The sequence below is a fragment of the Magnusiomyces paraingens genome (genome assembly GCF_902498895.1).
Source record: "Magnusiomyces paraingens strain CBS 517.90 genome assembly, contig: contig1, whole genome shotgun sequence".
In the NCBI taxonomy this organism is placed as follows: Eukaryota; Fungi; Ascomycota; class Dipodascomycetes; order Dipodascales; family Dipodascaceae; genus Magnusiomyces; species Magnusiomyces paraingens.
In genome coordinates this window covers 3,757,031-3,784,678 of record NW_022474067.1, presented here as the reverse complement: position 1 = coordinate 3,784,678, position 27,648 = coordinate 3,757,031, and the positions used below count along the sequence as shown (strand labels likewise).

The window sequence follows — 27,648 nt, the reverse complement described above, 5'->3', positions numbered from 1 at the left end:
CAAACAACAAACTAAGCATAGGCTAACAAAGCACCAATAATCGACCAATGGTATCGGCAGTAAGACGCTTCATTCGTGTAGGAGAGAATGAACTGGTCCCAATTCGCATCCATCTCGACAATGAGCTTTTGCGAGACATGGTGCGCCAGAACTTTAAAAAGAAGCTGGAGACCGACAAAACCGACCTTATTTCTGAGTTTCACCCTGTGATGCTCAGTGAACGCGAAATCGTCAATCTACTGGAAATCCTTATTCCCTACCTTCAACAGCATAGTTATGAAGATCTTTCTGGGGTGGGTCCTAAAATCAACATTAAAGATAAAAAAACAATTAAAGAGTTTCGTGAGTACGGACACAACCCTACGTTGTCAGACCGTATTAAAATTGAAAGCAATGTAACAGGGGGGTGGCAAGCATTAGTATTTGTTCCGAAGGCCTATTCCGCTTCAACTGCAAAGTTACAGATGTATTCAAACGATCAGGTATTGGAACGTGATATTCAGGTAATGCCGGATTTCAGAAAGGAAGACGACGACGATGACGATGAGCCTGAAGTTGGAAATAATGAAGAAGACGACGTTGATTCAAAAGCTAAAAAAAATATTAATGTCAAGTACCGACGGTTGAATGTTCGTGCTATGTCGGGCTCCGGAACTTTTGACGACACTGTGGACGTATATGTGCAATCAAAGCCCACGCTACAACGTACACGAAGGTCGGACATTGGCACTAGCAGTGATCCGAACCAGAGCACGATTGTATTGTGATTACAGTGTGCAGCAGCTGGTCCGATTCTGGCCCCGTTACTTGTTGCGTCGTTTGACTATGTCTTAACGGGAGTGGGCCGGGAGATTTTGGGGGGGGGGATCCGGCTATTCTTCTTAGGCTTCTCCACAAAATTTCGTGCGGCGTGTCCCTGGGCAACAAGAGGCGTGACAAATTTCCCCAACAGAAACAGGTGTGAAATTTTGGCATGTGATAATTCGCACGCGATAAGCACCGGGGGATCCAGACCAGCGCAGTTGTGATACGCTGTTATTTCTAAGTCTCAGCTGAGTATATAAGCGGAAGAAATTTCTCATTCCCCCTTTCCCTCCCCTCTTTTTTCTTTCTTGGATCTTTGGTTATATATTCATCAGAGATTATATATCCATTCCATATTCTATACTTCTTACATAAAGCATAAGCCATCTATTATTACTTGTATATATTTTCTCATTACTCTTACTTTTAGCTTGTCATGTCTCGTCCAGAACTTGACTCTTCACAAAGCCCAAGTGTGGCTGCATCTGGTGCCGATCATCATCAGACCAAAGCAAAACCAGTTTTACAAACACAACCCGATCAATCCAATGGCGTTACTGCGGTTGATGCTGATGTACCTTCTAAAGCTGCAGAACCTTTTTCTCCACCAGGTAGAATCTATGGACGGACTCCAGATGGCACCGTATTTGTCGTTCCAGAGACGGAAGACATGGTTCGGACTCTGTTTGATCCTCGCATTAAAAAGTCTTTGACTGACATGCTCATTGTATCAGTTCTTACATCATATGTGCTTCTTTATTTTGTTCTACCATCATATTTGCGCATCCCGGTTTACTGCATCTTGTTTGCCTTTTGGCGCTTGGCCTACAATGTTGGCATTGGTTGGCTGCTTTCGCAGCAATCCAACCACAAGCGTCTAACAAAATGGTCGCTTCAATATCACATCTTTGACAAGTCCAATGCAAACACCTTTTGGCAACCTCTTCTTAAGGGTGATTTTACTACTAAACTTGGTAAGGACTATGACTTTTATGCAGCCCCTAATGAGTATAATACTTGGCTACTCTTCAGACACGTTGTGGATTTGATTCTTATGAGTGACTTTACCAACTATATGATGTTGGCTATTTCTTGTTTTTCTGTTACTTCTCAGCCATTTTTTATGATTTTTTTCCGATATGTCGCAGGTTTAACCCTTTTCCTTTTCAATCTCTGGGTCAAACTCGATGCCCATCGTGTTGTCAAAGACTTTGCATGGTACTGGGGCGATTTCTTTTTTCTTGAGGATGTTCAGCTCACCTTTGATGGCGTTTTCGAAATGGCACCACATCCCATGTATTCAATTGGCTATGCGGGCTTTTATGGTATTTGTCTCATCACAGCTAGTTATACACTCTTTTTTGCCTCAATTCTCGCCCATGCTGCCCAGTTTGCGTTTCTTATTTTGGTGGAAAACCCTCATATTGAAAAAACGTATAACCCACCAGCTCCTCTTAAGCGTAAATCCACCCTTGACTCAGATTCGCACAAAAAGCTTCGCGAATCTCTTCAAGGCCAAGCATCCCCACCACACTTTGGAGGTGTCAATTCCTCGGCTGTTGACGATGATTATTTGGCCACACCCGAGAGACACGCATTTTTGGTTTTTGGTAACTTTCATGTTACTAGAGTAAGCGATGTATTGACAGTCATTGCGGCCTTTTATGCTACTTTATTAGCCTTTTTGCCTCATACTATTGTTTGGAGTTGGTTTGCAATTTACAATGCATTTTTCTGGCGTGCTCTACTTTCTTTTGGCTTTGGATATGCTCTTCGAAAGCAATCTCAGGAAAAGTTTTTGACAAAGCTTTTTCTTAAGTATGGTCGCACCCCTGACGAAGCTTACCAACAATGGCAAATTGCTTACAATTTTGCTACTGTCATGTCTTATGCCTCTTTAGCTGTTGTTGTCATTCGTCATATCCATAATCCCCTTGAAAGACCTTACTGGCCTTTTAAGTACATTATTGGAGCCATGCTGATTGCTTTACAAACATGGACCAGTTATTCCATCTACGAGTCTCTTGGTGAATTTGGTTGGTTTTTTGGAGATTTCTTCTTTCCTGAAAAGTCTAAGAACCTTACCTATTCTGGTATTTACCGTTACCTCAACAATCCCGAGCGTCTTTTTGGTATTGCTGGAGTTTGGGGTCTTGCTCTCATTTCTGGAAGTTTCATTGTTACTGTTTTGGCGTTTTTCTGGACGTTGGGTGTTATTTTCCTCATTAAATTTGTTGAGCATCCACACATGCAAAAACTGTATGGAGGCCAAATTCGTGACCAGTCAGGTGTTGTTAAGACTATTAAGCGTGCTGCGGAAGCTGCCAAGATTATTCCTCCGCCAGTAGAAAGCACCGTGCGCAAAGTACAAGGTTCTATTGACAAGGTTTTGCACGAAACTGCATCCGCTGTGGAAAACTTTTTAGAACAAAAGAAGCTTACTACTGGCGTTAAAGACGTTGTTAAAGAAACTCAAGTACTTCTTAAAGAATACCCCGCCCGTCTTACCATTGTGCGAGTCACTGAGGATCTCCATGGTCTTGATGCTTCCAAGTACTCTCTTACAATTGATACTCCAGTTAGTGAAGACCAGCCATTGACTTTTGAGTATGGTACAGAAATTACTGTGAAGTGGACTGCCGATCCCAAACACTCTAACCGCGATTGGATTGGCCTGTACAAACTGACTGACAATTATTCTGAGGAGGTTACCAAGATCTCATCGCAAGGCCGCTGGTCTGCTATTGATTCGACAGCTTATGAAAACCACATTGATACAGTAAAGTCCAACAATGAAACTTCTGGTGAAGTTGTTTTTAAGGGCGACATTTTACCATGGACAACAGGGGTTTATCAATTTAGATATCACCATGACGGCAAACACAATTGTCTTGCTATTTCGCGTCCTTTTACAGTCATTGCTACTCCTATTAAGGGCACTTCGGCGGGAGGAGATGGTAAAGCCTTGGGCATACAGCTTCTTCCAATCGTGCAGCGCATTTTTGTTGCAAGTGATTTTATTCCACCTCTCACAGTTAACGAAAACTGGGACTTGGAAGATCCCGTTGTTACAAAAAGACTTGGCTATGCAGTTAAGGTTTATGCGGGCGTGGATCTTGCCCCAGAGGTGCTTCAATCTGATCAAAGCGTGGGCCAACTGGCAACACGACTGCAACGGGTTACAGATGCTTTACGGCCATTTACAGCAATCAAGAAAGAATAAAATTAATTGGTGTATATATTATGGGTTATATAGATAGAATGAATAGAAAATGACATGATTTACTTTTAACTATTTTTATTATAATAATTTATTGATCTATATCCATACTGTCTGCGTTTAACAGATTAGAAAAAGCTTGAGAAATAACCTGCTCCTTATATTTAAATTCACCTAGCAGAACTCCGTTGATTAAGGCTCTTGCATCTTTGGCAGCTTTGAGTGTTACACTCAGACAAGTTTCTAAGATCTGAGGGCTCAACACACCACCATCAACAGCCATACCCACAATTTCAGAATTATGAGCTGTCATGTAGGACACTGCCATGTCGAGTTGACGGCCAGAAACGGTAGGCACGCTTGGATCAACAACGATAGACTCAACTTTGTTTTCGTCACTTTCAGAGCGTGTAAGAATGGCGGCACCGCATGTGACGAGGTCGCGCAGAGAAATACCAGCATCAACAAGTGCGACAGTTGCTGCATTAACGCAAGCAGCTTGAAGGGCCTTGGGGTTGCTGCCCGGGCGCAAAATAGTAACAAAAACGTCAATACCACTCTTGGGATATTGTTCGAGACGTACAGCCGGAGTCAAAGAGCTTTCAACAAACGCAGCTACAGTTCGCTCCAAAGGCGAAGTTCCATTGGGCCTCGATGCTGCAGATCCACCAGAAGCACTGGCACCCGAGTTGTTTCGGTTTTGAGAAATGTCTGGGTTGTGATTGTCGACACTGAAAGCACTCAGCTTGGCTTCGACACTAAAAAGGCCGGTTTCAATAAAAGATCCCCGAATAGGTCTTGGGCCATGAACAGAAACTTGGACCTGAATCACATCGGATGGGTCAGCGGATATTTCAATAAATGCTGAACCGCTGGCGTTGGCAACGGGACTTGTCCTTATAAATATGGGCCTGATTGTTGCCGAGTCTTTTTTATTAGTGATTTCAGTAGAAGTTAAGGATGCCTTAAGATCTGACTTTGGGGTAACAAATCTGAGCTGCTGGGTATCTGAAGGCCCGAGGACCCGGCGTCTGTCTTGTAAGTTGGCCATTTTTTGTCAGTTCTGTTGGGTGTTGGTTGTTGGTTGTTGAAGGCTGTGAGGCTTTCGATAATTTTGAACGCGCACGGAAAATTTGGCGGTCTTTGTAAATTGCTGAGTCAGCACTTATCACGTGAATTTCTTGATGAACTGTAAACCCACCAAAAATCATCACCGACTCATCGTTTTTTCCTCTTCTTTTACCTTCTTGTCTCTCTCCTTTTATTTTTTCTATTTACTAAACTATCATCAATCTCTCATTGACTAGCTTTTTTTTTTTCCTTTGATCAATTTACTCGGTTTTCTTTTGCGTCAATTTTCACTTAGTTACCTTTTTTTGTTTTCTTTTGATATCCACTTATAAATCATGTCTTCGGTACGTGTCCAATGACTCGTCTTGATGATTTGCCACAATTATTTTGCCACTAACACATATTAGGATAAAATGGATGTCGACCCACGCGAGGGCGAAATCGATGAATCATTATACTCGCGCCAGCTTTATGTGCTTGGTGCTGAAGCCATGAAGAAGATGAGCGCATCCAATGTGCTTATTGTTGGCCTTCTTGGTCTCGGTGTTGAGATTGCCAAAAACGTGGCGCTTGCAGGTGTCAAGAGTATCACTTTATATGATCCCGCGCTTACCCAAATCCAGGATCTTTCGTCACAATTCTTTTTAACCACAACAGATATCGGAAAACCTCGCGATAAGGCCACAGCTATCAAACTTTCTGAGCTTAATCAGTATGTGCCCATTTCTGTGCTCGAGGGAGACCTCAGTGTTCTCGAGTCAGCAGAAACCCTTTCCAAATTCCAAGTTGTTGTCGTTTCCAACTTGCCAATTGAAAGCCAGTTTAATATTAACAAATTTACACACGAGACTGGTCGTGGCTTTATTTCCACTGATACTCGCGGCTTGTTTGGAAATGTTTTTGTCGATTTTGGCGAAAAGTTTGTAGTCTCTGACAAGGATGGCGAGGAGCCGCACTCTGGTATTGTTTCTGACATTGATGAGAAGGGAAATGTTGCATGCCTCGACGACAACCGCCATGGTCTCCAGGATGGCGACTGGGTTCGCTTTTCGGAGGTTGAGGGCATTGAGGCTCTGAATGATCCCCAGCAACACTACGAGGTCAAGGTGACTGGTCCCTTTGGTTTCAATATTGGTGATGTCTCTGGTCTTGGAACTTATGTCAAGGGTGGTATTTACACACAAGTCAAGCGCCCTGTCGAGATTTCTTTCCAATCTCTGGAGCAGCAAATTAAGACCCCAGAGTTTTTGATTTCAGATTTTGCCAAGTTTGACCGACCTAATACTTTGCACGTTGCTTTCTTGGCTCTTCAAGGATTCCAGAACAAGCATGAGGGCAGACTCCCCCATCCCCATGACGAGGAAGATGCTAATGAACTGGTTGCTATTGCAAGAACTGTCAAGGTGTCCCAAACCGACTTGGGCGAGTTTGATCTGGATGAGAAGCTGGTGAAGCAGCTTTCTTACCAAGCCCGTGGTGATATTCCTGCTGTGAATGCATTTTTCGGTGGTCTTGTTGCACAAGAGGTTTTGAAGGGTGTTTCTGGCAAGTTTGGGCCCATCAAGCAGTGGATGTACTTTGACTCTCTGGAGAGTTTGCCCAAGGATGTGACATTGACTAAGGAACTGGTTGCCCCCCAAGGCACCCGTTACGACAATCAAATTGCTGTTTTTGGCAAAGAGTTTGTTGAAAAGGTGCAGAATCTGAAGGTGTTTTTGGTTGGTAGCGGAGCTATTGGCTGTGAAATGCTGAAGAACTGGGCCTTGATGGGACTTGGTAGTGGGCCTAATGGTAAGATTATTGTTACTGATAATGATTCTATTGAGAAGAGTAACTTGAATCGTCAGTTTTTGTTTCGCCCGCGCGATGTTGGTAAGCAAAAGTCCGAAGTTGCTGCAGCAGCTGTTGTCGCCATGAACGGTGACTTGGCCAACCATGTTGATGCTAAGCAGGACAAGGTTGGAAGCGAGACTGAAAACATTTTTGATGATGATTTTTGGAAGCAGCTTGACTTTGTTACAAATGCTCTTGATAACGTTGATGCCCGTACTTATGTTGACCGCCGATGCGTTTTCTTCAAGAAGCCACTTTTGGAAAGTGGTACACTTGGTACCAAGGGCAATGTTCAAGTTGTTTACCCATACTTGACTGAGTCCTACTCGTCCTCGCAAGACCCTCCAGAGAAGAGCATTCCTTTGTGTACTCTTCGTTCATTCCCTAATAAGATTGATCATACGATTGCTTGGGCCAAGTCATTGTTCCAAGGCTATTTTACAGACAATGCAGAGACTGTGAACTTGTACTTGTCTGACCCCAACTTTACTACCAATGTTTTGGAGAAGAGCGGTGATCAAAAGTCTATGCTTGAGATTCTTAAAGAGTATCTTGTTGATGAGCGACCTCTTACATTTGAGGAGTGCATTTCGTGGGCACGTCTTGAGTTTGAAAAGAAGTTTACAAATGACATTAAGCAATTGCTTTATAACTTCCCCAAAGATGCAGTTACATCTACTGGATCTCCATTCTGGTCTGGTCCTAAACGCGCCCCTAGTGCTGCTGTTTTCGATATTAACGACGAGAATCATTTTAACTTTATTGTTGCTGCTGCCAATCTCCGTGCTTTTAACTATGGCCTGAAGGGTGGTGCTGATATTGAGACTTATAAGCGGGTGATTGCCAAGACCAAGGTTCCTGAGTTTAAGCCAGCTTCGAATGTAAAGATTCAGGTGGAGGAGAATGAGTCAAACAATGAGTCAACGAACATTTATGATGACACTGATGTTATTGAGAAGTTGAAGCAGGAGCTTCCATCACCTTCATCACTTGCAGGCTTTAAGCTTGATGTTGTTGATTTTGAAAAGGATGATGACAGCAACCACCACATTGACTTTATTACTGCGGCTTCAAATCTGCGTGCCATTTGCTACCAAATTGAGCCTGCTGACCGTCTTAAGACGAAATTCATTGCTGGCCGTATTATCCCTGCAATTGCTACTACAACTGCTCTTGTGACTGGTCTTGTGTGCCTTGAGCTTTATAAGATTGTTGATGGCGAGAAGAAGACCCTTGAGGACTTTAAGAATGGGTTTGTGAATTTGGCGCTTCCCTTTTTTGGATTTTCTGAGCCTGTTGCATCATCCAAGTTCAAATACAAGATTAATGCTGCTGGTGATGAGAAGGCTGTAGACAAGATTTGGAGTCGATTTGACATTTACGGTAACCCTACCTTGGGCGATTTACTTGCCAAGTTCGATAAGGAGGAAGGTTTGAAGATTTCCATGATGTCTTCTGGGTCTACGCTGTTGTATGCCAGCTTTTTGATTGGCAAACACAAGCCGCGATTGGCAATGAAGATGACAGATGTTTTGGAGAAGGTCAGCGGCAAGCCACTTGGTAGTCATGTCGAAACTCTTGTTTTTGAGATTTGTGCTGATGATTACGAGGACAATGATGTTGAGGATCTTCCATTTATTACACTTCATCTTGAATAAAAAATGAGAAGGAAGTTATGAAAAAGTTTTGTTACTTTGTTAATTAGCAAATTGTTGTTGTTACTATTGTATGTACATGTAGATTGATGAAAAAAAAAATTAAATAATAATAATTACTAAGTAGGTGGGTAATAAGTAACTACTACCAAAAAAATTTTCCTTAATCGATAAGCAGATAGGATAACGCCGATAACGCCCAGCACCCGGTACGGCAGGCCGATGGCCGCGATGGAACTCAAGGATGCATGTATGATGAAGAAGAAAATGATTGTAGAAACGATTAAGATGATGGGTGTTTGTGAAAATAGGTTGTCTAGGGTGTAGTTGTTAGTTCTGAATAGTTTTGAGTGCAACCAAGAGAGTTATTATTATTTTTTTTATAGGAGCTGACTGGCTTTGCTAGCTGGCGTTGCCGGCTGGTTGGTTGTTTTACGTCAAAGTGAAATTTGGTCTGCTGGCCTACCTACTGGCAGACTGGCAGATTGACTGGTTACTTTGGCGGCCCCTTCCGGTGACAAACACGACGACTTGCAGCCACAGCGGGTTTCCAAACGGGGAATGCTGGCGGCTTGCGCACTCGCGACGGGTAGTGCCGGGCGCACATACTACCTTTGCAGCACTGAATGTGTCTTTGCAGCAGCAGCAGCAGCAGCAGCAGCAGCAGCAGCAGCAGTAATAATAGAAAGAGCAGCAACAACAGAAGAAGCAGCAGCAACAGCAGCAGACAAAGCAGCAACAGAATTGATCAGTGGCTGCCTTTTTCTAGAAATGCATTTCCACCCCTTTTCTTTCCTCCCTTTTTTTAATTTTTTTTTATTTATTTTTTTATTTATTTTTATTTTTATTTTTATTTTTATTTTTTTGGTCTTTAGATTTTGAAGAGTTTCCTTTTAAAAATATTTTCTTTTTTCTTTTTTTTTATTGGCATACACATACAAATAGACTACACACAAACACACATAATCACCATTTTAAAAGACCTTCACACCAATTATATAGTCCTACTGTTACTGCTACTTCACATATTCAACAACTTAAACATATACACATTATCCTCTTTTAAAATCCTGAGCAACGCATTGACCAGGACTTAATCACCAAAGAGTGTGCTTCAGACCATTCTTCAGATTTTCTTTGACCATATACTCTCACAAGAAGAAGAAGAAGAAGCATGGTGGACCTTGTGGACTCTGCGGAGTCCCTGGCTCCCGCGCAACACTCTTCGCCAGAAAAAGAAGATCCAGCAAAGCCAAAGCCAACCGACTCAGAAATTACATCTATCTCACCAAACACTAAATCAGATCCAGTTTCTAGTTCTGCTGATGCTGATGCTGATGCTGATGCTCACATCACTACCTCTTCCACCGTTTATGATGCTGCTGCAACCGCTGCTGCTGATGTTCTGTCTACCTTACAAGAGAAACAACCTAGGCGTCCTTCAACAACCAGTAGCAATAATAACAATAACGACGATACAGTCCTTGAAAGTAGGGACTCTGCAACCCGCGATCCAGACACTACCCTCGTGCCCAAACCTGATTCATCCTCTCCTTCATCTCCTCAACCAAGTAGCAGCAATAGTATGGCAAAAACACCTAGTCAGAGTCGGCCTGAAAGTCCGTCCAAACCTGAGCTTGTAGAAAAACCACCTTCTCCGCCAACACAACCTCCATCCATTACACCTTCGCCTGGGCCCGAAACGCTGTCATCTGCAATACCAACCGAAGAAGGTTTACCAGCTCCAATCAATGGATCGGTTCTTTTATCACCGCCAACAATAGTCACTCCAAAGAAACCCGCGGAGCAAATAAAATCAGCAACTACACCAACATCTTCAGCTGCAAAAGTGAATCCAACAACACCAGCCACAGCTACAACGACAAGCCCAGGACGTCCCACTCTCGAAGAGTTTGAAGCATTGCAACAACAAGTGCGTGATCTTTGGCGTGTTGTTGGCACATTGACCGCTGCCGTCGAGAACAACGCCGCCTCGGTTCTTGGCCGTCTACAGAGCGACTCCACTTTGAAGGCAATTTTGTCGCAACATGCTACATCGCCTACCTCTGCGTCCACATCTGCTTTTGTGGCTGTTACAACTGCGGCACCACGCTCACGAGGGGTTAGCTTCTCTGATAGGTCGCAGTCTGGCCCCCGTGGCATCAAACGGCGATCTGGGCACCGGGATGAACGGCGCGACTCGGATTACTTGGATGACGATGACGATAATCAATCCAACGAATATAATGACGATAATAATGACGATGACCTTGACGACTATAATAGTAACTACGACTTTCACCACCATCACTACCATCACCATCATCACTACAATAATAATAATACTGACGACTATTATAACGACCATAACCAGAGCTCGAATGAATATCGGGGCTCGGGACCTTCGCGGAGACGCGCAAGCTTATACAAGAAAGACGCGTCAGTGCCTAATGTCTCAGGCGCTTTAAAGACAGGAGGAGCAAGCTCTGGTGCTGCATCGGCATCTTCTAATTCTTCTGGTGCTGCGGGGTCTTCGTCCACGGCGGCAGCCGCAGGGAAGTCTGCGTGGCGGCAAGGAGGCAACATCGGCGGCAGTTCCAATACTGGCAGCAAAAAGCCACCAACGAAGCAGCAGCAGCAACAACAACAACAACAACAACGCTTGGGCTTCCATGCCATCAATACTCGGCCTCCTCCGTCTCAACAACCACCACAACCTGCTAATTTTTCAAAAAATGGAACTCAACATAAACATAAAAAGCACCGCCGAAGTTACTCTTCAGACCGGTCTGTATCGCCCGCGGCTAGACGCTCCGACGTGCATAAAATTGGTGGTGGTAGCAGCAGAGGCGGTAGCGGCAGAGGCGGCAACAATGCCTCCACCACTACTAGCAACGGCGACGCAAGCCACACGGCGTTGCACCAGCAAGCCAGCCAACGCCCCCTGAAAAAAAACGTGCAGCAGCAGCAGCAATCCACAACGGCAACAACACCAACAACTGCGCAATTTTTGCGACACACGGACGACGACCAAACACCGGGTACCGTGGCCTCAACTACACCTAGTGTTAAAAATTCACCGACCTCTGGGTCCGGGGCTACGAGTTTACATCGCAGCATGGTTTCTGCAGCTCCAACTGCATCTGACTTGTTGGAAGAAGATGACGAAGAGAATTCGGCATCAATCCAAACAGGGTCCAATGTTGTTGGAGAAGGCGAACATGACGGCAGTGGTGAGGGAGGTCTAGCTACAGTCCTTGCAGATGAGGAAGATGTAGGGTCTGGAGCCGTGGTTCTCGCGCAGCAACCCGATCCTCGGCGCTACTACGAAGGTCTTTCGGAGCGGGCATCATGGATGGTCAAGTCCATTACCATGGAGAAGCGCAACATGTACGGGAACCTGATTTTGTTCCAGGACTTATCTGTTGCATATCTGCGACACGGGACACTGATTAATAGTCGGGTAGCCAAGCAGCGTATTTCGCCGTTTGCCAACGATGTTGATGAAAAAATTCTGTCTAAGTTTTTGGATAATTTACAACGATACCGTATCTATCTTCGCAAAATCATTGAGGCCAAGATTGAAAAAATTAGCGATAGCGTATACCTTACTGGGTGTCTTGAAGATGTGCCTATGCTGGAAACAATCTATATTCCAGATGACGATGAGAACGAAGATGATGAAGGGATTGAGAAACGGCATAAAAAAAATGCGAGTAAAGATTACGATGAATCAGACGAGCCACGTCCTCCTAAACCTGACTTTGACACCAAACTCATCACCCAGGGTTTGACCAGACAGCACCTCACACGCGGTAACCACTTGTACTGTATCTGTAACCGTGTTGTGGGTTACTGCACGTCCATTTGTCCCTGCTACAAGGCCAACATTGGGTGCACAGACAAGTGCGAGATGGTACCTGAGGCAAATGATTTTTGTCCGAGCATTGCACGACGCGGTAAGAAGACGAGTGTGGGACATGCACATGGTCATACTACTCAATCTGGACAGAAACAAGCGGCGACAGCGATACAGAATCGGAAAGCTGTTGCTGGAGGTGGTTCTTCTGCAGCTGTTGGTGCTGGTGAAAGTGAGGATGTTGGCAATGCAGGTGGGGTGAGCGGAGAAGAAGAGTCTTCACAGTGATAATTGAAGAGGAGAGGGGGAAAGATTAATGAAATAATAAAAAAAAAAGTTTTTTTTTGCTTGCTTGCTTGCTTGCTTGCTTGCTTGCTTGCTTGCTTGATTTGATTTGATTTGATTTGATTTAATTTGATTTTGATTTTGATTTTGATTGTTTATTTTAATATTTAGTTTTTTTTTTTTTGATTAATATTTGTTTTTTTGTATAGAGCTTGAAATTTTTTTATATTTTTTTGATAATTTGAAAAAAAAAAAAAAAAAAGTAGTTGATTTTGAAATGGAAAACGGTTTGGAATTATCCAAAAGACTTGAAAAATTAGTTTTTTTTTTTATTTTATCAAGATAAGGATTTTAGTTATGAAGTAGTGTTGTAATTTACCATATAATGCAACATAAGTTTATTAAATTGAAAATACTTTGGAAGAAAAGAATATTATCAAACTTAAATATTAAAGATTTTGTTTAAAAAAAATAGACTTTTTTGTTGAAAAATTATTCTTTAAAAATTTTAACAATTCAAAAGAAATCAAAAGAAATCAAAGGCTTCTGGAGGGAGTGATGAGATCTCGAGTCCTTTGAACAATTGAAAAATAATACTGTTTTTTTGTTACAAGAAAATAAGCTGGTAAAAGTTTTGTCATGACCATAAATACACCATGATGTAAAGCTCTCTTTTTTTTTAATCAATTATTTTTTTTGATTCTTTTTTTTTTTTGAATAATAACCAAGGTCTTTAAAGAAAAAAAATGACTTTATGGATTTTAAAAAGAAAATTTTGAGTGCTGTTCATTAAATTATATATTAAGTAATGTCAGTTTAATTTTAAAAGAAAAAAAACTGCTATTAAAAAGCAAAAGACGAGGATAAAAGATTGTTAAATATTACCTGAATAGGATATTTGAATGCATGATCAATACTGTTAGTACTACCAAATTTCAAATACAACATTTTTTTTTTCCTTTCTAATGCGACAGATTGAAAATGGTAAATATTAATATAATGATATATTTAGATCTCATGAATGAATACATTGAAGTTATAGTTTTAAATAGAGGATATCGTAAGCCGACCTCTATTAGAATGGATATAACAATAGGAGTTGAAGGAATAAGCAAGAAAGAAAAGCAAAAGGTCCAGTATAACCCTAAAGTATCACTGCAGTTGTTAATCGGAACATAGTATTGGTGAAACTATCTACAAACTGATCATAGCGTCAAATAGCAAGTCAATTGATGAGACCTAGAAATATAAACAGATGAGATGGATGGAATTTTAGATAATTTATGAATTATTGAAAAAAAAAATTGAAGTAATAGGATCACTTAGCGAATGGAATCAAATCTTTTCTTTCCTCATAGACAAACTTCTTCACTTTTTGTTAGGCGTGTTCAAGAACTCTACTCGTACTGTGTACTGTGCTGGTAGGGCACCTGTTTCCGCGTAAATCAACACTACAAAATTTGGTTGCGCGGTAGCCCTGTGCTATGCAACAAAGTGGCTGGTCACGCCTATAGCACCAAGTTATAGCGGTGTGGAAGGACCGTTACGTCTCAACAAAAAGAAGAAGAAAATAGAAGGAAAAAATTAGAAGTGCAATCAGTTATTGTTGGACATATCCGCGATATTGAAAGTTTAAATATAGAGTTTCTCTAATTTTGATTGATAATTTTTTTTCTACAACACGTTAACTACTTGACAAATGTGAGCGATTGAGCAGAAAAAAAAGAGAAAAAATACTATTGTGATAGATGGTACCAGTGCAAACAATTGTTAAAAACAGGTCATTATTTGGGCGGATTTTTAGACAATTCATATAATTGTCAAATTTTATGGCAACGTGGTTTTGTGAATATTCTCATTGTATTTATGAGAATAATGAGCTGAGGATGAAAAAAAAATTGTCAAATTAGGAATTATTTCTTTTTCGTTTTTTTTTTTTTTTTTGGCTTTTCAAACTAAGTGGATTCAATAAAAATATATGTTTAACATAGTCATAACGGTTAATGATTTTCCCTCCTATTTAATGAAACTTTGATTTGAATTAAGGATGAACTTGAATGAATGAAAGGGAAAAAGAAGTTTTTAGTTTATAAACTAGTTAATTTAAGGGAAGAGGTTCATCCAAGTATAAACAACAAATCACCATATTTCTCTTTATTTTTGTTTACCACTAAATATATTAGACTATACTGTATAGGCTTTTAACAATGGTTTATATGCCGAGAAACATATTAAGTGGGCTGGATCTCTTTTTTTAGCAACGAAAAAAAAAAAAAATAAAAAAAAATAAAATAATTTTTAGATCACTAACTGGTAGTCCCGTGATTTTTCAGGTTAAGGGTTAGTAATAATACATATACATATATACACCACATATAACCATTATAAGTCTGCAGGATGTATTTGTATTTGTAGTTTTTTTTTTTTTTTTTTAATTTTCTTCCGCTCTGGCAGTGCAAAAAAAAACAAAAAACAAAATGATGATGATGAGCTTATCAGCAGAAGAACCATAAAAACGAATAAATTAAAGAAAAAAAAGCCGAGTCCTAGAAACATCCGTTCATTCTCATATATTTTTGTCTGAGGGATACGAGCAGCTGATCCTAATGTGACATAAACAGGACAGAACCATTATTATTTAAAAGCTTTTTATTTTTTTTTTATTTTTTTTTTATTTTTTTAATTTTATTTTTTTCATTATTATATCATAAATTTTGGTTATTAAATAAAAAAAAAAGTGAAGATCCATGGAAACACGAAAGCAACTAGAAGTCACCATTCTTATATAATTTTTTAAGTCAAAAGTGACTTCTATTTGTTTTCTATTGTTAATCACTATTTGTTGTTTTGTTTTATTTTAATAGTCTGGGAGCTTCTACGTTGACTACCAGGGGCCAAAAAAAAAAAAAAAAAAAGCATTAGAGCCAAAATACTGAGGACCTGATTAACCAGAAATGGAGAAAAAAGATTTGAGACTAATGACCTAAACTAACCTTGACCAGTTGGTACATTAATTTGAAACTGAGATTTAAAATATGATAATGCTGCAAAAAAAAAAAAAAAAGACAAAACAGGGGGGAAACTGTCGAACCAAATAGATGGATAATTATCTCTATCACTTAGATTAAGAATAAAAATCATATGATAGGATTGAGTTTCTGGAGGATTTAATGGGGATAAGCGGAGAAACTCTCCCTCCAAAAAAAAAAAAAAAAAAGAAAAAAAGAAAAAAAAAAGAAAGACAAAGTACTAATGACTAGATGATAGAAACAATGGTAAATGTGTTGACATAAAATTTGTTCATGTGAAAAGATGGTTTGTTCATCTGAGAATAGGTTGGTTGATTAAATTATTTCATAATAAAACGAAAGAGAGAAAGATCTTTTAAAGGGATGGAAAAAAAAAAAATTTTTTTTACGTAGATGATTAAAAAGATAAAATGAAGTAGACCTCTATGTAGACAGCTATATAGATTATTATTGGTATATACTTGTACTTGAAATTTCACCAGCTCTACAATTTATTTAAACTACATTGGAAAGAACGTAAAGAACGTGTAATATTCTTGCTTAAATAAAGGCTGGGAACGATAAAGTGGTTTGTAGAAGAAACGGATAATAAAAATCAACACCAAAGAGAGTTGGGCGTTTTTCACACTGCTACAAAAAAAAAAAAAACATAAGAGAAACAAAGTTCGTGCCTTTACAAACCGCGATTATATTCAAGTAGAACAGAAAAAAAAAATCAGTATCAGTATATATCATGAATTATTATGATCAGTTATTACACTGAAAAGAATTTTTTTTTTTGACAAAACTCGTCTCTCTTTTAGAAAAAATAAATACAATTATTTAATATATAAAGTTAAAGAACCTCATATATACATTGGCAGATCATCTGTTTTTATATTATAATATGATAATTATTTTCCAACGAGCACTCAAGCAGTGTCGATAATGAACAATCACCCCTTTCTTCAAAGCCTTTTTTTTTATTTGATGGTTGTCAAAACCACGAGGTACTTTTTCTTTTTTGTTCTTTTCCTTCTATGCTTCTCTGACAGTTAATGATTGTTGTATATTCCTTGTTTTTCCATAAAATAAAAAAAAATGCTGGAGGAGAAGGAGGAGGAGGAAGAGCAAATAAACAAAATAAACAAAAAAAAAAACAAAAGTATCCAGAATATGTTTTGTTTGCGGATTGGTCCCTGCGCAAAGAATAGTCCGATGAATTCAGAAAAGTCGATGCCTGCAAGAGCGCAGTGGAGAGAAAGAGAAAGAGTTAGCATCTAGACTCTGGTACTCAAAACGGTCTACTATGTAGTTCCTATCTATGGACATAAAACTGAAGCTTTGTACTTGTGTCTTAGATCTAAAATTATCTATAAGAAAGCCGTCATTAACTTGGCTCATTGAGCTACAACAAAATATACAAACTTTGCATTTTCTTATGTAAATTGCTTACCATTTTTCCAACAGATATATATATATATATATATATATATATATATATGAACTGTTTCTTTTAGTTGCCGCAGCTTTAGTCTCTTTTTTTCTCTTTTTTCAATCAACCTTTTTCTCTCTCGTTTTAAGTGCGTTAATAGAGATGCAGGTTAAGACAGAGCAGTGAAAGAATCGAGCAGAGATTCCCTTTTGGTGAATTTGATCGTATTTAGTAGTAGTAGCAGTGTGCCATGGCTATATCGGATATGTATCAAAGATCTTGGTGACAACAACAAACAGAATACAGCATTAAAAAAAAAGAAAGTGGTCTCCGTGCTTGTTTGCTGTATGCTACACGCTAGAATAAAAATTCATTTTACTGTTAATCCTACCGTTATTATGATGTTGTGTATTAATGGCTGCTAAGTTTACTCTTGTATACTTGCAACTAGGCTTAATAGATAATATTCTCGTTATTTAAAGATTATCTTTTACGGACTAAGTCCGATAGCAATCAAAAGTAAAAAAAAAAAAGAACATTTCTGAACTAAAGAAAAAGAAGAAGAAGAAGAAAAAAAAGGGGGCAAAAATCAGGCACAAAAAAGAAGGGGTTTATATGGATAACTAGGAAAGAAGTCATGGATTAAATTGTAAACGTGGAAATCATAAAGCATTTAAACACTCCTATATACTTGCTGATAATAAAAAGAGTATAGTGCAAGGGGAAAGGGGTAATGAGACTTTACCGATATTTGGGATCTTCCCTTTTTTTTTTCTACAGTAATTGAAATAGCAATTTAAGTTACAGACTCAAATTTAAGCCAAAATTTGAGGTTTTTTTGTGAATTATATTTTGAAAGGTATTTGGATATAATTTCTTTATTATATTTTTTTTTTAAAATAAATCTTAATTTATTTTCCCAATTATCTTTTTTTTTTTTTTTTTTTTTTTCTATTCCATGATTTTTTTATATAGAGTTATTTCACAGTAATCATGAGATTAATCATAGTTTGGAAGAGTGGACAAACCATGTTTAACATTTCTCATGAGTGGAAGTATTATATTTGGTTCCCTGTGGTTATGCTACGTTAATCTCATGCTACATTGCGTTTTTATTTTTATTTTATTTTTTTTTATTTTTTTTATTCACCCCTTTATTCATTCTTTTCTTTAATTTTGTAAATTTTTGATATTTTATAAACTTTTCAATAAATCCAAATATACTTTTCTCATAAGAAAAAGCTTAATATTAGAAAAAAAAAGGACATTTTAATTAAAAAGGATTGAGAAGCTCTTTCACTTTCTTTATCATAATCTTAGCTTGAAAATAAATTTCCAAGGCAATGTTTTTAAACAACCTTGCTACCTATTTACAACAAATTTCAGCATGGGACTATTTCATTTTTTTCATGTTTGTATTCATTTCAAATAGTTTGACCGTTAGACCAAAAAAAATAGTTATTTAGATGTAATTTTTTTTTGATATATATACAAACTAAGCTTAATTGACTTTTTTTGTTTTTTCAGGAAACGCTTATTAGCTCGTTTTGGAGGTTATTTTTTTAATTACTCCCTCAAAGATCTGAATTGGTTGAGTACAATAGTATATACTAAAGATACTAGCAATTACTTTAACATTTGTAGAGATCTAAACAAACAAATAAAGTAAGACTAAGAATAATAAGCGAACAACAACTCAATAATACTACTGTTACTTACTTTACTATTAATACAAGTAGATTGGTAGCACTTTTGGCTGGCTGCTGTATTTTTAGTTTTCATTTTATTTTATTTTATTTTATTTTTTGCCTCTCAGATGTGTTCCTGTTTACGTCTAAAAATGGCGACTCCAACTAGTTTTAAGTGGAGAATGAGTATATAAGCTTAAGCGGAAAGTTGGTTTTGGTTTAAAGTTGAATATTTTTTTTTCTTCACTTTTTCTTCCCCCCCAGATATTTTATTCTTAACGTCAACAGAATCTGACATTTGAACAAGACCTGATTATATAGATATAAGCCAGTGGATATTATAATATTTATTTCTAAGAGTATTTTAATATTTTTTTTATTAATGTTTCAATTGACCAGTTCACGTTATTTTTTCAATTGAAAAAAAAAAAATAAATTTTATTACAATCAATGTTGAAAATGCTTATTCTGATTGATTTAAACAAAATGAGACTTAACGAATCACCATTGCTTGAGATTATGATTTTTTTTTTCTTTTTTCAATTCTTTTTTGATTAACTCTGATTTAAAGTCATATAAATATCAACTTTATATATATATATATATAGAATACTTTTTCATACAAAAAAAATTGTTTTTGATCATTTTGGAGATTCGCGCAAGCAGATTTTAAAGAAGCTCGTGTTTGAAAGAAAAAAAAAAGAAGCCAACCAGCCCAGCCATCATGAGCATCATCATCATCGCATCTTTCTCGCAACAGTGATACGCCTGTTTCTTTCTTTTTGTTTTTATTTTTATTAAGTGCCTTGCGTCACAAACGCGACGAGCAGGTGTTTTCACGCAGGTAAATAAGCATATATCTCTTTTTAAAAAGAGACAAGAAATAAATTTCTATTTGTTCCCGACAATTCCCTAATATGTTGTTGATGTTGATGTTGTTTTTATTGAGGATTTATCAACTTGGAAACCAACCTGCGCGAATGCACGCGCAATCTTTCTTTCGCGTCTGTTGTCTTTTTCTTTTTTTTTTTTCTTCATCGGGGCCTGTTTATTTATTTATTTTTTTTTATAACGCTTAGCAGCAGTATATTAAAATGATGTATTATAGTGGTTATTCGCAGCAACATGTAGGTTAAGCCGGCGGACACTTGCAGGAAGGAAAGGCTCGTTTGGGAAATGGCAAACATTGAAGATTTAGTTTTTTTTTTTTTTTTTTTGTTACTATGTACTACGCTTGTTTTGGTTATTTGAATCTATATATTTGATATATGGACATAAATATATATATTCCCACATCCGCTACTTTTTTTTTTTTTTTTATTTTCTTAAAATCCATTCTTTCCCTTTTTTTTTTTAAATATATATATAAATTAATAATTTTTTTTGCAATATATAAACATATATATTTAAAAAGCAACTATGGCTGCAGACCCGTTTGCCATTTTACGGCACCAGCTCGCCGTAGCTTCAAAACACGCCCTGCTATTACTTGACTCTCTGCCCCCATCTCTTGATTCCTTCCAGGTTGTTGAACTACGAGGCCTCTGTCACGATTTAGACGCAGTTGTGGGCCGCATGCATCTGGTTCTAGGAGCTTATGGCGAAGACTCAGACGATTCAGACGACTCAGGTGATGATGGCTTTGATGATGATGACGAATCTACCGGCATGCACGATACTTCCTTCATCACATCCTATTCAGACGCTTTTGTAACATCAGTCACTTCGCCATGGAACGTCAACAGCCAGTTTTCTCCTCTCGAAACAGAAACACAGTGCTCGTTCGACTCGGATGATGATGATACAAACTCGATTGGCTCTGATGTTTTCAAAACAGTTCATTTCGATACAGAGCGACTAGACACAGAAATATTTAGAGGTACTCTAGAGCAAATTATAAATAATGTAGAACCTGCAACCAGCCATTTGGAAGAAGAAAACCCGATAACTCCAGTCGAGGCTTCTGCATCTGTGAGATTTTTAATTTCTAGTCATGGTGGTGATGATGATGATGATGATGAAAAAGAAGAAGAAGAGGCGTCAGAAATTGATCCAATATTTACTACAATATCAAATCAAGAAGAACCTGTTTGGGAGCTTGAGAAGTCTGCAACCTCAGAACCAGCACTAGAACTAGCCACAGCCTTAGACTCTGCTTCCTCAAGGTCTATTTCCACAGACTCAATAATTACAGAACGCATAGCTTTAGAACCAGCTGCACTCGTTGATTCCACAACAAAACCTGTTGCACCACTAGAGCTCACCGCATCAAAACCTGTTGCAACTGTTGAACCATCTGTTGAGCTATTTATCGAAACAATTACCCCCATCACATCCATCACATCCAACAACTCTATCAACACTACCAGTACCTCAAACCTTTCACAAGAACTCCCCAACTCTCCTCCGTCCCTCAAATCCCTCTCAGATGATATTGTTTGCGCAATTGCAAACTACCTCAACACCTACGACACACAAAACCTCGCAAAAACTTGTGCGTCTCTCCGCCGTATCTGCGCTCCGCTTTCATGGAGGCGAGTCCGTGTTCAGCGCCAACTCCGACTTGAGTTCCTAGCATCCACAGCAGAAACAAAGTTCCACTATGTCGACGATGACCGACCAGAGCTTACCACTATAGCTGCCACCACTATGCACCACACCCTTCCCTTCAAGGCTCTTCTGCGACCAACAAACTTTTCCTGGGTTTTCCCCCACGTCATTCGTGACCTTGTCATCTTCACAGACCCCTTAGACCCTCTAGACCTGCCAGAGCTTCCGTTAAAAACATTCCCAGCCTTGAACAGCGTTGTTCTCGATGGACCTATCGATGCTCCCTTCATGGAAACATTGCTCGACTCAAAATTTTACAAGTCAATTGGCGAGCGAGCAGAAAAGACCCCCCTTCAGTTCGGCCTCACTGAACTTTCAACTCTGTGCCGCTTCTCAGAGCTCCTCTACGCAACTGACATTGTCGTTGTAGACTCAGACTTATGTGCAGCCGGTGGATGCTATTACTCCTCCCAGTACCCAGACCCGGTCTCCCCCAGCACAAGTAGCAACGCATCCTCCACTACCCTTTTCATATCTAGCTTGCCTCCTACTCTTATGACTTCTCCAATGCCCCATCTCCAGCGTTTGCGTATTGTCCCGGACCCGGCTTGTCCTAACCATCGTGTTGGCCCAGCCGCTGCTGCCCTGCTTGCTAGCATTGAGTTCTTTCCCAATCTCGAGTGGCTCGCTGCGCCAATCCACCTGAAGCTCCCTGGCCCTCGCATGCATCATTCTATTGAGTGCTTCGCTCAGCTTCCACCAACAGTCACCGAGTGCATTCTCACAGCTGGAGCAGATTTCCACAATGATAGCTTGGGCAATGATAATGAAGAAGACGAAGACGACGACAGTTACATTTACATTGACCCGGAGTTCCCGCTCTCTCTCTCAAAAGTTACCGCGCTCCACGCACTCTCCAGCAAAACGTATAAGGAGCTGGCTCCACATTTGCACCTCCCTAATCTCTCTCATCTCAAAATCTCTCCAGGATATGGACCCATGGACCAGGCTCTTACCCCATCAACTATTGAACTTCCGCAGCTCCCTCTACCATTATCCCAAGACCTCTATGGCAGAATTACAACCCTCGACCTGGCCTTTTCCGCGTGGACCGCGGTTCTTGCCAATGCCGGTTTGGCGCTGCGCGCCATGCCGCACCTGCGCGTAGTTGCGCTGGAGCTCGATGGGCTTTCTACTCCAGGCTCTGCTGATTTTACTCCGGCTGACGATATCACCCTCAAATATCTCATGGAAGCTGCCTATGTTGAAGCCTTAGGTGAACCACTTTCACGCGCAGACATTCAGCACTTGCTCGAGTACCAGCAACCTGTGTATGGCGTATTTGATCCCACAGTCCCGACCACTGGCGATTCTGTTTCTCGTGCTTCTGTTTTGTCGTGCGAATCAACAGATTCTCACAATGGCTTTACCCCAACATCATCCTCTAACTTTTTCTCGTCCAGTACCACGGCTGTGGCTGTTTCGCTCCACTTTTCTGGTACCGCCGCAACCGCCCATGATGCTGTCGTTGCTTTTGAGAACTTGTTGCTTGACCCAGCTGCAGCCTATTCGCCGGCAAACGTGCGACGATATACTCGCCTTTACTTTCTTGTCACTTTTTATGAGTCACTGCTCCATGCACTGGCCTCAGCTCCGGCACTGGAGTTTCTTAAAATTGATTTCCATAGGTTCCACTACGCGTCTCCGGCGCTCCAGCGACTTCTCCGCAACCCGCCCCAATCGGTACGCCAGATCCTCGTTCTTTTGGCCGGCCAGGTGCTGCTCCCCCAAGACAATGATTCACAACTTTTGGACCCGCGCGTTTACACAACTGATCTCATGGAGCTTGTCCCGCGGCTCCCGCAACTTTACACTGTTGCTGATGAGCCCCCCAACTTATCATTACGTGCAGGGTGCTACCGCACAACTGACAATTTCCTCTACACTTACAAGTCCGCAGACTCATTTCACGTTTTTGATGAAACTGAACTTGACACGCAGCCCGTGCATGCTGAGTTTGGCGGCTGGTTTTTAGAACAGGTTGATTGAAATCACCTAAGCATTATTTATTTACCGTATCCCATGTATAGATTTTTATTTTTTTTATTTTTTTTATTTTTAATTATCCATTAAATATTATTCACATGTATATATCATTTCCTAAGGTATCCGTGTAAAGAGTCCACTGGCGCATATTTTGACAACCCCACTCGGTACTTGGGATTCTTATTCTTGGCCGGGACATTGGTTGGTTGATCTTGCTCAATTGAACTGTCCAGTAGATGTTTCTCCAGAGGCGTATCTGATATGGCCTTAAGTGAAGCAGCCGTTGCAACAACCAGGGCTTCTAAATCAGGAGAACCCTGAATTACCGGCGGTGTCAAAAATTGTTTAAACGGGGGTTGTTGCTGTTGCGGTGTCATGTATGGCCCAACAGGTGGTGTCATAATTTGATCAGAATCTTCTTGTTGCTCCTTTGGTTGTTGTTGTGTTCGTCCTTCAGATGTTTGGTTTGAAGACAATGGCGATGATCCATTAAGCGACACAGAAACATCTGTTGGAGGCTTGCCTAACGGCGATGACATGTGCCTTGGAACTAGAAACTGAGACAAATGTGGCAGTGACGGTGTGTATAAATCCGTACTAGTACTAGTAGGTCCTGCACCACCACTACTTCCACCGCTCCCACTAGAATGTCCAAAAATTGCATTGTGCTGCCACGGTTTGAGCACAATGCCCTGCGGCGTTTGCGGTTGAAGTACCACAGGTGTTGGTGGAGAAGATGGTGGTGGTAGCTGCAGCGGTAGCAGTAATGGAATGCTAGCCAGCCGGGGGACGTTGATGAGTTTTTGAGAATTGCGATAATTATTACTTGTTGTGATTGCACTGCTTGTGCTGTTACTTTTTCTAGCCAAAGCCCCACCCATCATCATCGTTTTAATCCGTTTAGGTGGATGGCTCTCTTCGTTGTGTGCAGGCACAGAATGCGTTTGATTACCCGAAGCGGTAGTGTCTTTTTCAAAGTTGGCAAACGACAGGGTTCGTTCCAGTCGATCAGCTGTTTCATTTAGAATTTTGTTAGAACACACCAATACAGGGCGCTTGGGAGATTCTATATCCATATCCACATCTTCATCATTTTCTTCCTCCTGTCTTTTGCGTTTGCTTGGAGTCCTGCTCGGCGATTGCGGCGACAGCGGTAGTTGATCCAAACTCCCAGGATCTTCCGGAAGCATTGTGTCTTGAGGAGGCGCCAGGTCTGGGACAGGCGACTCAAACAACGTGGGCGGCCGTGACCGTGACAGACCTGGCTCTATCATGCGTGTACCTCCCATATCATTGTCATCGGAGGCAGCAGCCACTCCCACAGTGTGTCGCCGACCACGGTAGGGTTTAGGGTTTCTCCGTAAGGAAGCAATCCCTGGTGAGCGACGGCCTAGGGCTCCTGTTGGCGATGTCAAGTGAGCATTACGAGATAATGGCGACCCTTCCGACGCTGATACGTGCATAGGAGGTGCCTGAAGAGGTGATGTAGATGGTCGTTGTATCGGTTTATTTTCTGTTATCCTATTGTTATTCGAGACCAGCTCGATGTTGGGAATATGAGAATTGAAGAGCAGCGCAGTGTCATTACGAAGTGCTGTCTGCAACACTGGCGGCGAACAGTTTGACGGTGGGGGCACCCAAGAGGTTGAAGTTGCTCCCGTGGCTGTTTTAGCGCGCTGTGCAGGAGTTGGTGACGGTGATTGAGACCGCTCAAACATCTGGTACCCGCTCGGTTCATCAAAGATACATAAGCTAGTAGATGCACGTTTTTTGCAATTAGGTGATGGAGAAGGTGAGGGCGTAGAAAGTGATGTTTTAAGAGATGGTAGGAAGTTCTGACCAGCTGCTGGGGCGCTGCCCGTGGTTGTAGTTATCGTACCTGGTGCCGGGTCTTCATTGCTGAACACGCGCGTTTCAGTAATATCCAAGGCATGTGGCCGTGGGGGGTTATTATTATCTGGAGATAGGATTGTATTATCGCCAAAGGTATTAATGATAGTCGTTGTGAAGCCAATATTGGCACCTGGAGCTGGTCCAACTGGTAGCAGTTTTTTGAATACAATTCTAGCTGCTGGGTTTTCGCAGTTACGTCCAACCTTGATGCGGATTGGTGGAGCATTTACATTGTTTGAATGTCGTCTTGGTCGTCGTTTAGCCACATAAATGTGATCTGGTGGAGTAGAATCGCGAGATAGAATAACATCTGCCGGAGCCGTCTTGGGCCGTAGTTTGCTGTTGTTGTTAGTGCTAAAGTTCGGGCCATGTTCCGGGCTGCTATCGCCACCGCCGCCGCTGCTGGAGCTGGAACTTCTGCTACGATCATTGTCGTCATCAGTATTACCGTAGTATGCAATATCGTCATCGCTTGGGTCGCCGCGCTTTCTGGGGCTTTCGTGGGAAATTTGATCGGAGTTAAGTACCGGGAGTTCGAGCGAAAGGCCCGGCTGTTCAGCGGTGCCTTGGGAGCCCGACATTTGCTTGTGGTGGTGGTAGTGATGACAATGGCTGCTTCACTATAAGGGTTGATATAAGAGGTTGGTGGTGGTAATGATGACAGTTTGTAACGTGTAGTGTGAGGAAAAATTTTTTTTTTTTAATAGGGGAGATCGGGCTACTTTATATAAGTTAAGTGATGAAGGATTTGACAAGATGAGATTTTTGACATTATGAGAGTTTTGACAATATAGAAAGATGATACGATATATACAAAAAAAAAAAACGACAGAGAAAGAAATACAAATAAGCCAGGTCTAAATTTATGGCTTAACATCGCCGACGGCCTTAATGATGGAGTCAATATCGTTGAGATCCGCAGCATCATGTGCAGAAATCTTGGAAGCAGCAGCAGGAGCTGAAGCAGATGCGACAGCCTTGTCAGTCAATGCTTCCTTAGAAGCAATCTGTTGCTGGCCCTGACGGACCTTCTCAAAGATACCCATACCGCTTGCAATGAAGCCACCCAAGTCACCCAAACCGGCGGGCACGACAACGGTGTTGCTTTCCTTAGCCAACTTGCCAAACGCGTCAACATACTTTTCTGCAATCTGAAGAGCGACGGCATCCTTTCCTCCAGGAGTTTGCTGGATTGCCTCTGCAATTTGGCGAATACCTGCAGCAGTAGCTTTTGCTTTGACAAGAATGGCTTCAGCTTCACCAGACGCAGTGTTGATGTTTTCAGTCTTGATAGCCTCGGACGCCAGAATAGTGGACTCTTTAAGACCCTCAGCCTTGTTAATGGCAGCTTGTCGGTGACCCTCAGACTCAAGAATCTCAGCACGCTTGGAACGCTCCGCAGAGACCTGGCGATGCATGGCCTCAAGGACATTGGCAGGTGGGTGAATGTCACGAATCTCATAACGGAGACACTTGATACCCCAATCTTGAGCAGCCTCGTTGATGGCAGATGTAATGTTGGCATTGAGCGATTGGCGCTCACGCAAAACATGGTCGAGTGTAAGCTGACCAATTTCTGAGCGCATTGTTGTTTGGGCGAGCTGAGAAATGGCATACTCGGCATCCTCGACGCCATAAGACGCCTTGTATGCATCAAAAACACGAATATACAGAACACCATCCATTTCGAGGGTCACGTTGTCAGCCGTAATGGCGCTCTGACTGGGAATTTCAATTGCGGATTCCTTGAGAGACTGCACATAACGGATTTTATCCAAAAACGGAATCAAAATGGCTAAGCCGGGCTCCAAAATGCGATGGTACTTTCCCATGCGCTCGACAACCCAAGCAGTTTGCTGAGGTACAAACCGAATAACAGTGTTGGCAGGCAGGTCATTGCGCTGAAAATAGTTGAGACTGGTTTGGGACCGAGAGCCGTACGACCGGGTCACAATCTGCATGCCAGTGCCTCGGCGACCGGAAGCAAGCAGAAGCGCTGCGCGAGATTGTGAATTGAGCATGGCCACGCCAGTTCTAGCAGCTGTTCGCAGCATAGGGAGTCTGTTCATTGTATGTTATGTGTAGAATAATGGTAAATAGCAAGTAGTTTGTAGTTGAATGAGTGTGTTGATGTTGATACAATGGCTTTTGGTGAGGGGCGGGGATTGTTGGTAATTTATTGGGTGGAAAAGTGCAGAAAAAAAAAAAATCGCCCGCTAACAGCCAAAACTGAGCTGGGCAAAGACAACAAGAAAACTGCGTTTGTAAAAGTCATATGACAAATTACACAAATGTCTATTA

At 40.9% G+C, this 27,648-nt stretch overlaps 8 protein-coding genes across 8 annotated transcripts; 5 read left to right on the top strand and 3 right to left on the bottom strand.

Annotated features, from left to right (window-relative positions):
• Positions 1-47: 47 nt before the first annotated feature.
• Positions 48-767, top strand: SAPINGB_P001125 (uncharacterized protein; the record flags this gene model as incomplete). The annotated part of the gene is made up of 1 exon (XM_031995848.1): positions 48-767. The coding sequence occupies one exon, from the start codon at positions 48-50 to the stop codon at positions 765-767; it is 720 nt and encodes a 239-aa protein (XP_031851739.1).
• Positions 768-1,240: 473 nt separating this feature from the next.
• On the top strand, positions 1,241-4,027 carry SAPINGB_P001124 (uncharacterized protein; the record flags this gene model as incomplete). Its single annotated transcript, XM_031995847.1, has 1 exon — positions 1,241-4,027. One exon carries the CDS (start codon positions 1,241-1,243, stop codon positions 4,025-4,027), a length of 2,787 nt encoding a protein of 928 aa, XP_031851738.1.
• Positions 4,028-4,115: 88 nt separating this feature from the next.
• Positions 4,116-5,075, bottom strand: SAPINGB_P001123 (uncharacterized protein; the record flags this gene model as incomplete). Its single annotated transcript, XM_031995846.1, has 1 exon — positions 4,116-5,075. One exon carries the CDS (start codon positions 5,073-5,075, stop codon positions 4,116-4,118), a length of 960 nt encoding a protein of 319 aa, XP_031851737.1.
• A 355-nt stretch (positions 5,076-5,430) lies between these two features.
• Positions 5,431-8,586, top strand: SAPINGB_P001122 (uncharacterized protein; the record flags this gene model as incomplete). The annotated part of the gene is made up of 2 exons (XM_031995845.1): positions 5,431-5,439; positions 5,503-8,586. 2 exons carry the CDS (start codon positions 5,431-5,433, stop codon positions 8,584-8,586), a joined length of 3,093 nt encoding a protein of 1,030 aa, XP_031851736.1.
• A 1,171-nt stretch (positions 8,587-9,757) lies between these two features.
• SAPINGB_P001121 (uncharacterized protein) lies at positions 9,758-12,730 on the top strand (the record flags this gene model as incomplete). The annotated part of the gene is made up of 1 exon (XM_031995844.1): positions 9,758-12,730. One exon carries the CDS (start codon positions 9,758-9,760, stop codon positions 12,728-12,730), a length of 2,973 nt encoding a protein of 990 aa, XP_031851735.1.
• Positions 12,731-20,277: 7,547 nt separating this feature from the next.
• On the top strand, positions 20,278-23,457 carry SAPINGB_P001120 (uncharacterized protein; the record flags this gene model as incomplete). Its single annotated transcript, XM_031995843.1, has 1 exon — positions 20,278-23,457. The coding sequence occupies one exon, from the start codon at positions 20,278-20,280 to the stop codon at positions 23,455-23,457; it is 3,180 nt and encodes a 1,059-aa protein (XP_031851734.1).
• A 104-nt stretch (positions 23,458-23,561) lies between these two features.
• Positions 23,562-25,928, bottom strand: SAPINGB_P001119 (uncharacterized protein; the record flags this gene model as incomplete). Its single annotated transcript, XM_031995842.1, has 1 exon — positions 23,562-25,928. One exon carries the CDS (start codon positions 25,926-25,928, stop codon positions 23,562-23,564), a length of 2,367 nt encoding a protein of 788 aa, XP_031851733.1.
• A 282-nt stretch (positions 25,929-26,210) lies between these two features.
• SAPINGB_P001118 (uncharacterized protein) lies at positions 26,211-27,416 on the bottom strand (the record flags this gene model as incomplete). Its single annotated transcript, XM_031995841.1, has 1 exon — positions 26,211-27,416. One exon carries the CDS (start codon positions 27,414-27,416, stop codon positions 26,211-26,213), a length of 1,206 nt encoding a protein of 401 aa, XP_031851732.1.
• Positions 27,417-27,648: the final 232 nt, after the last annotated feature.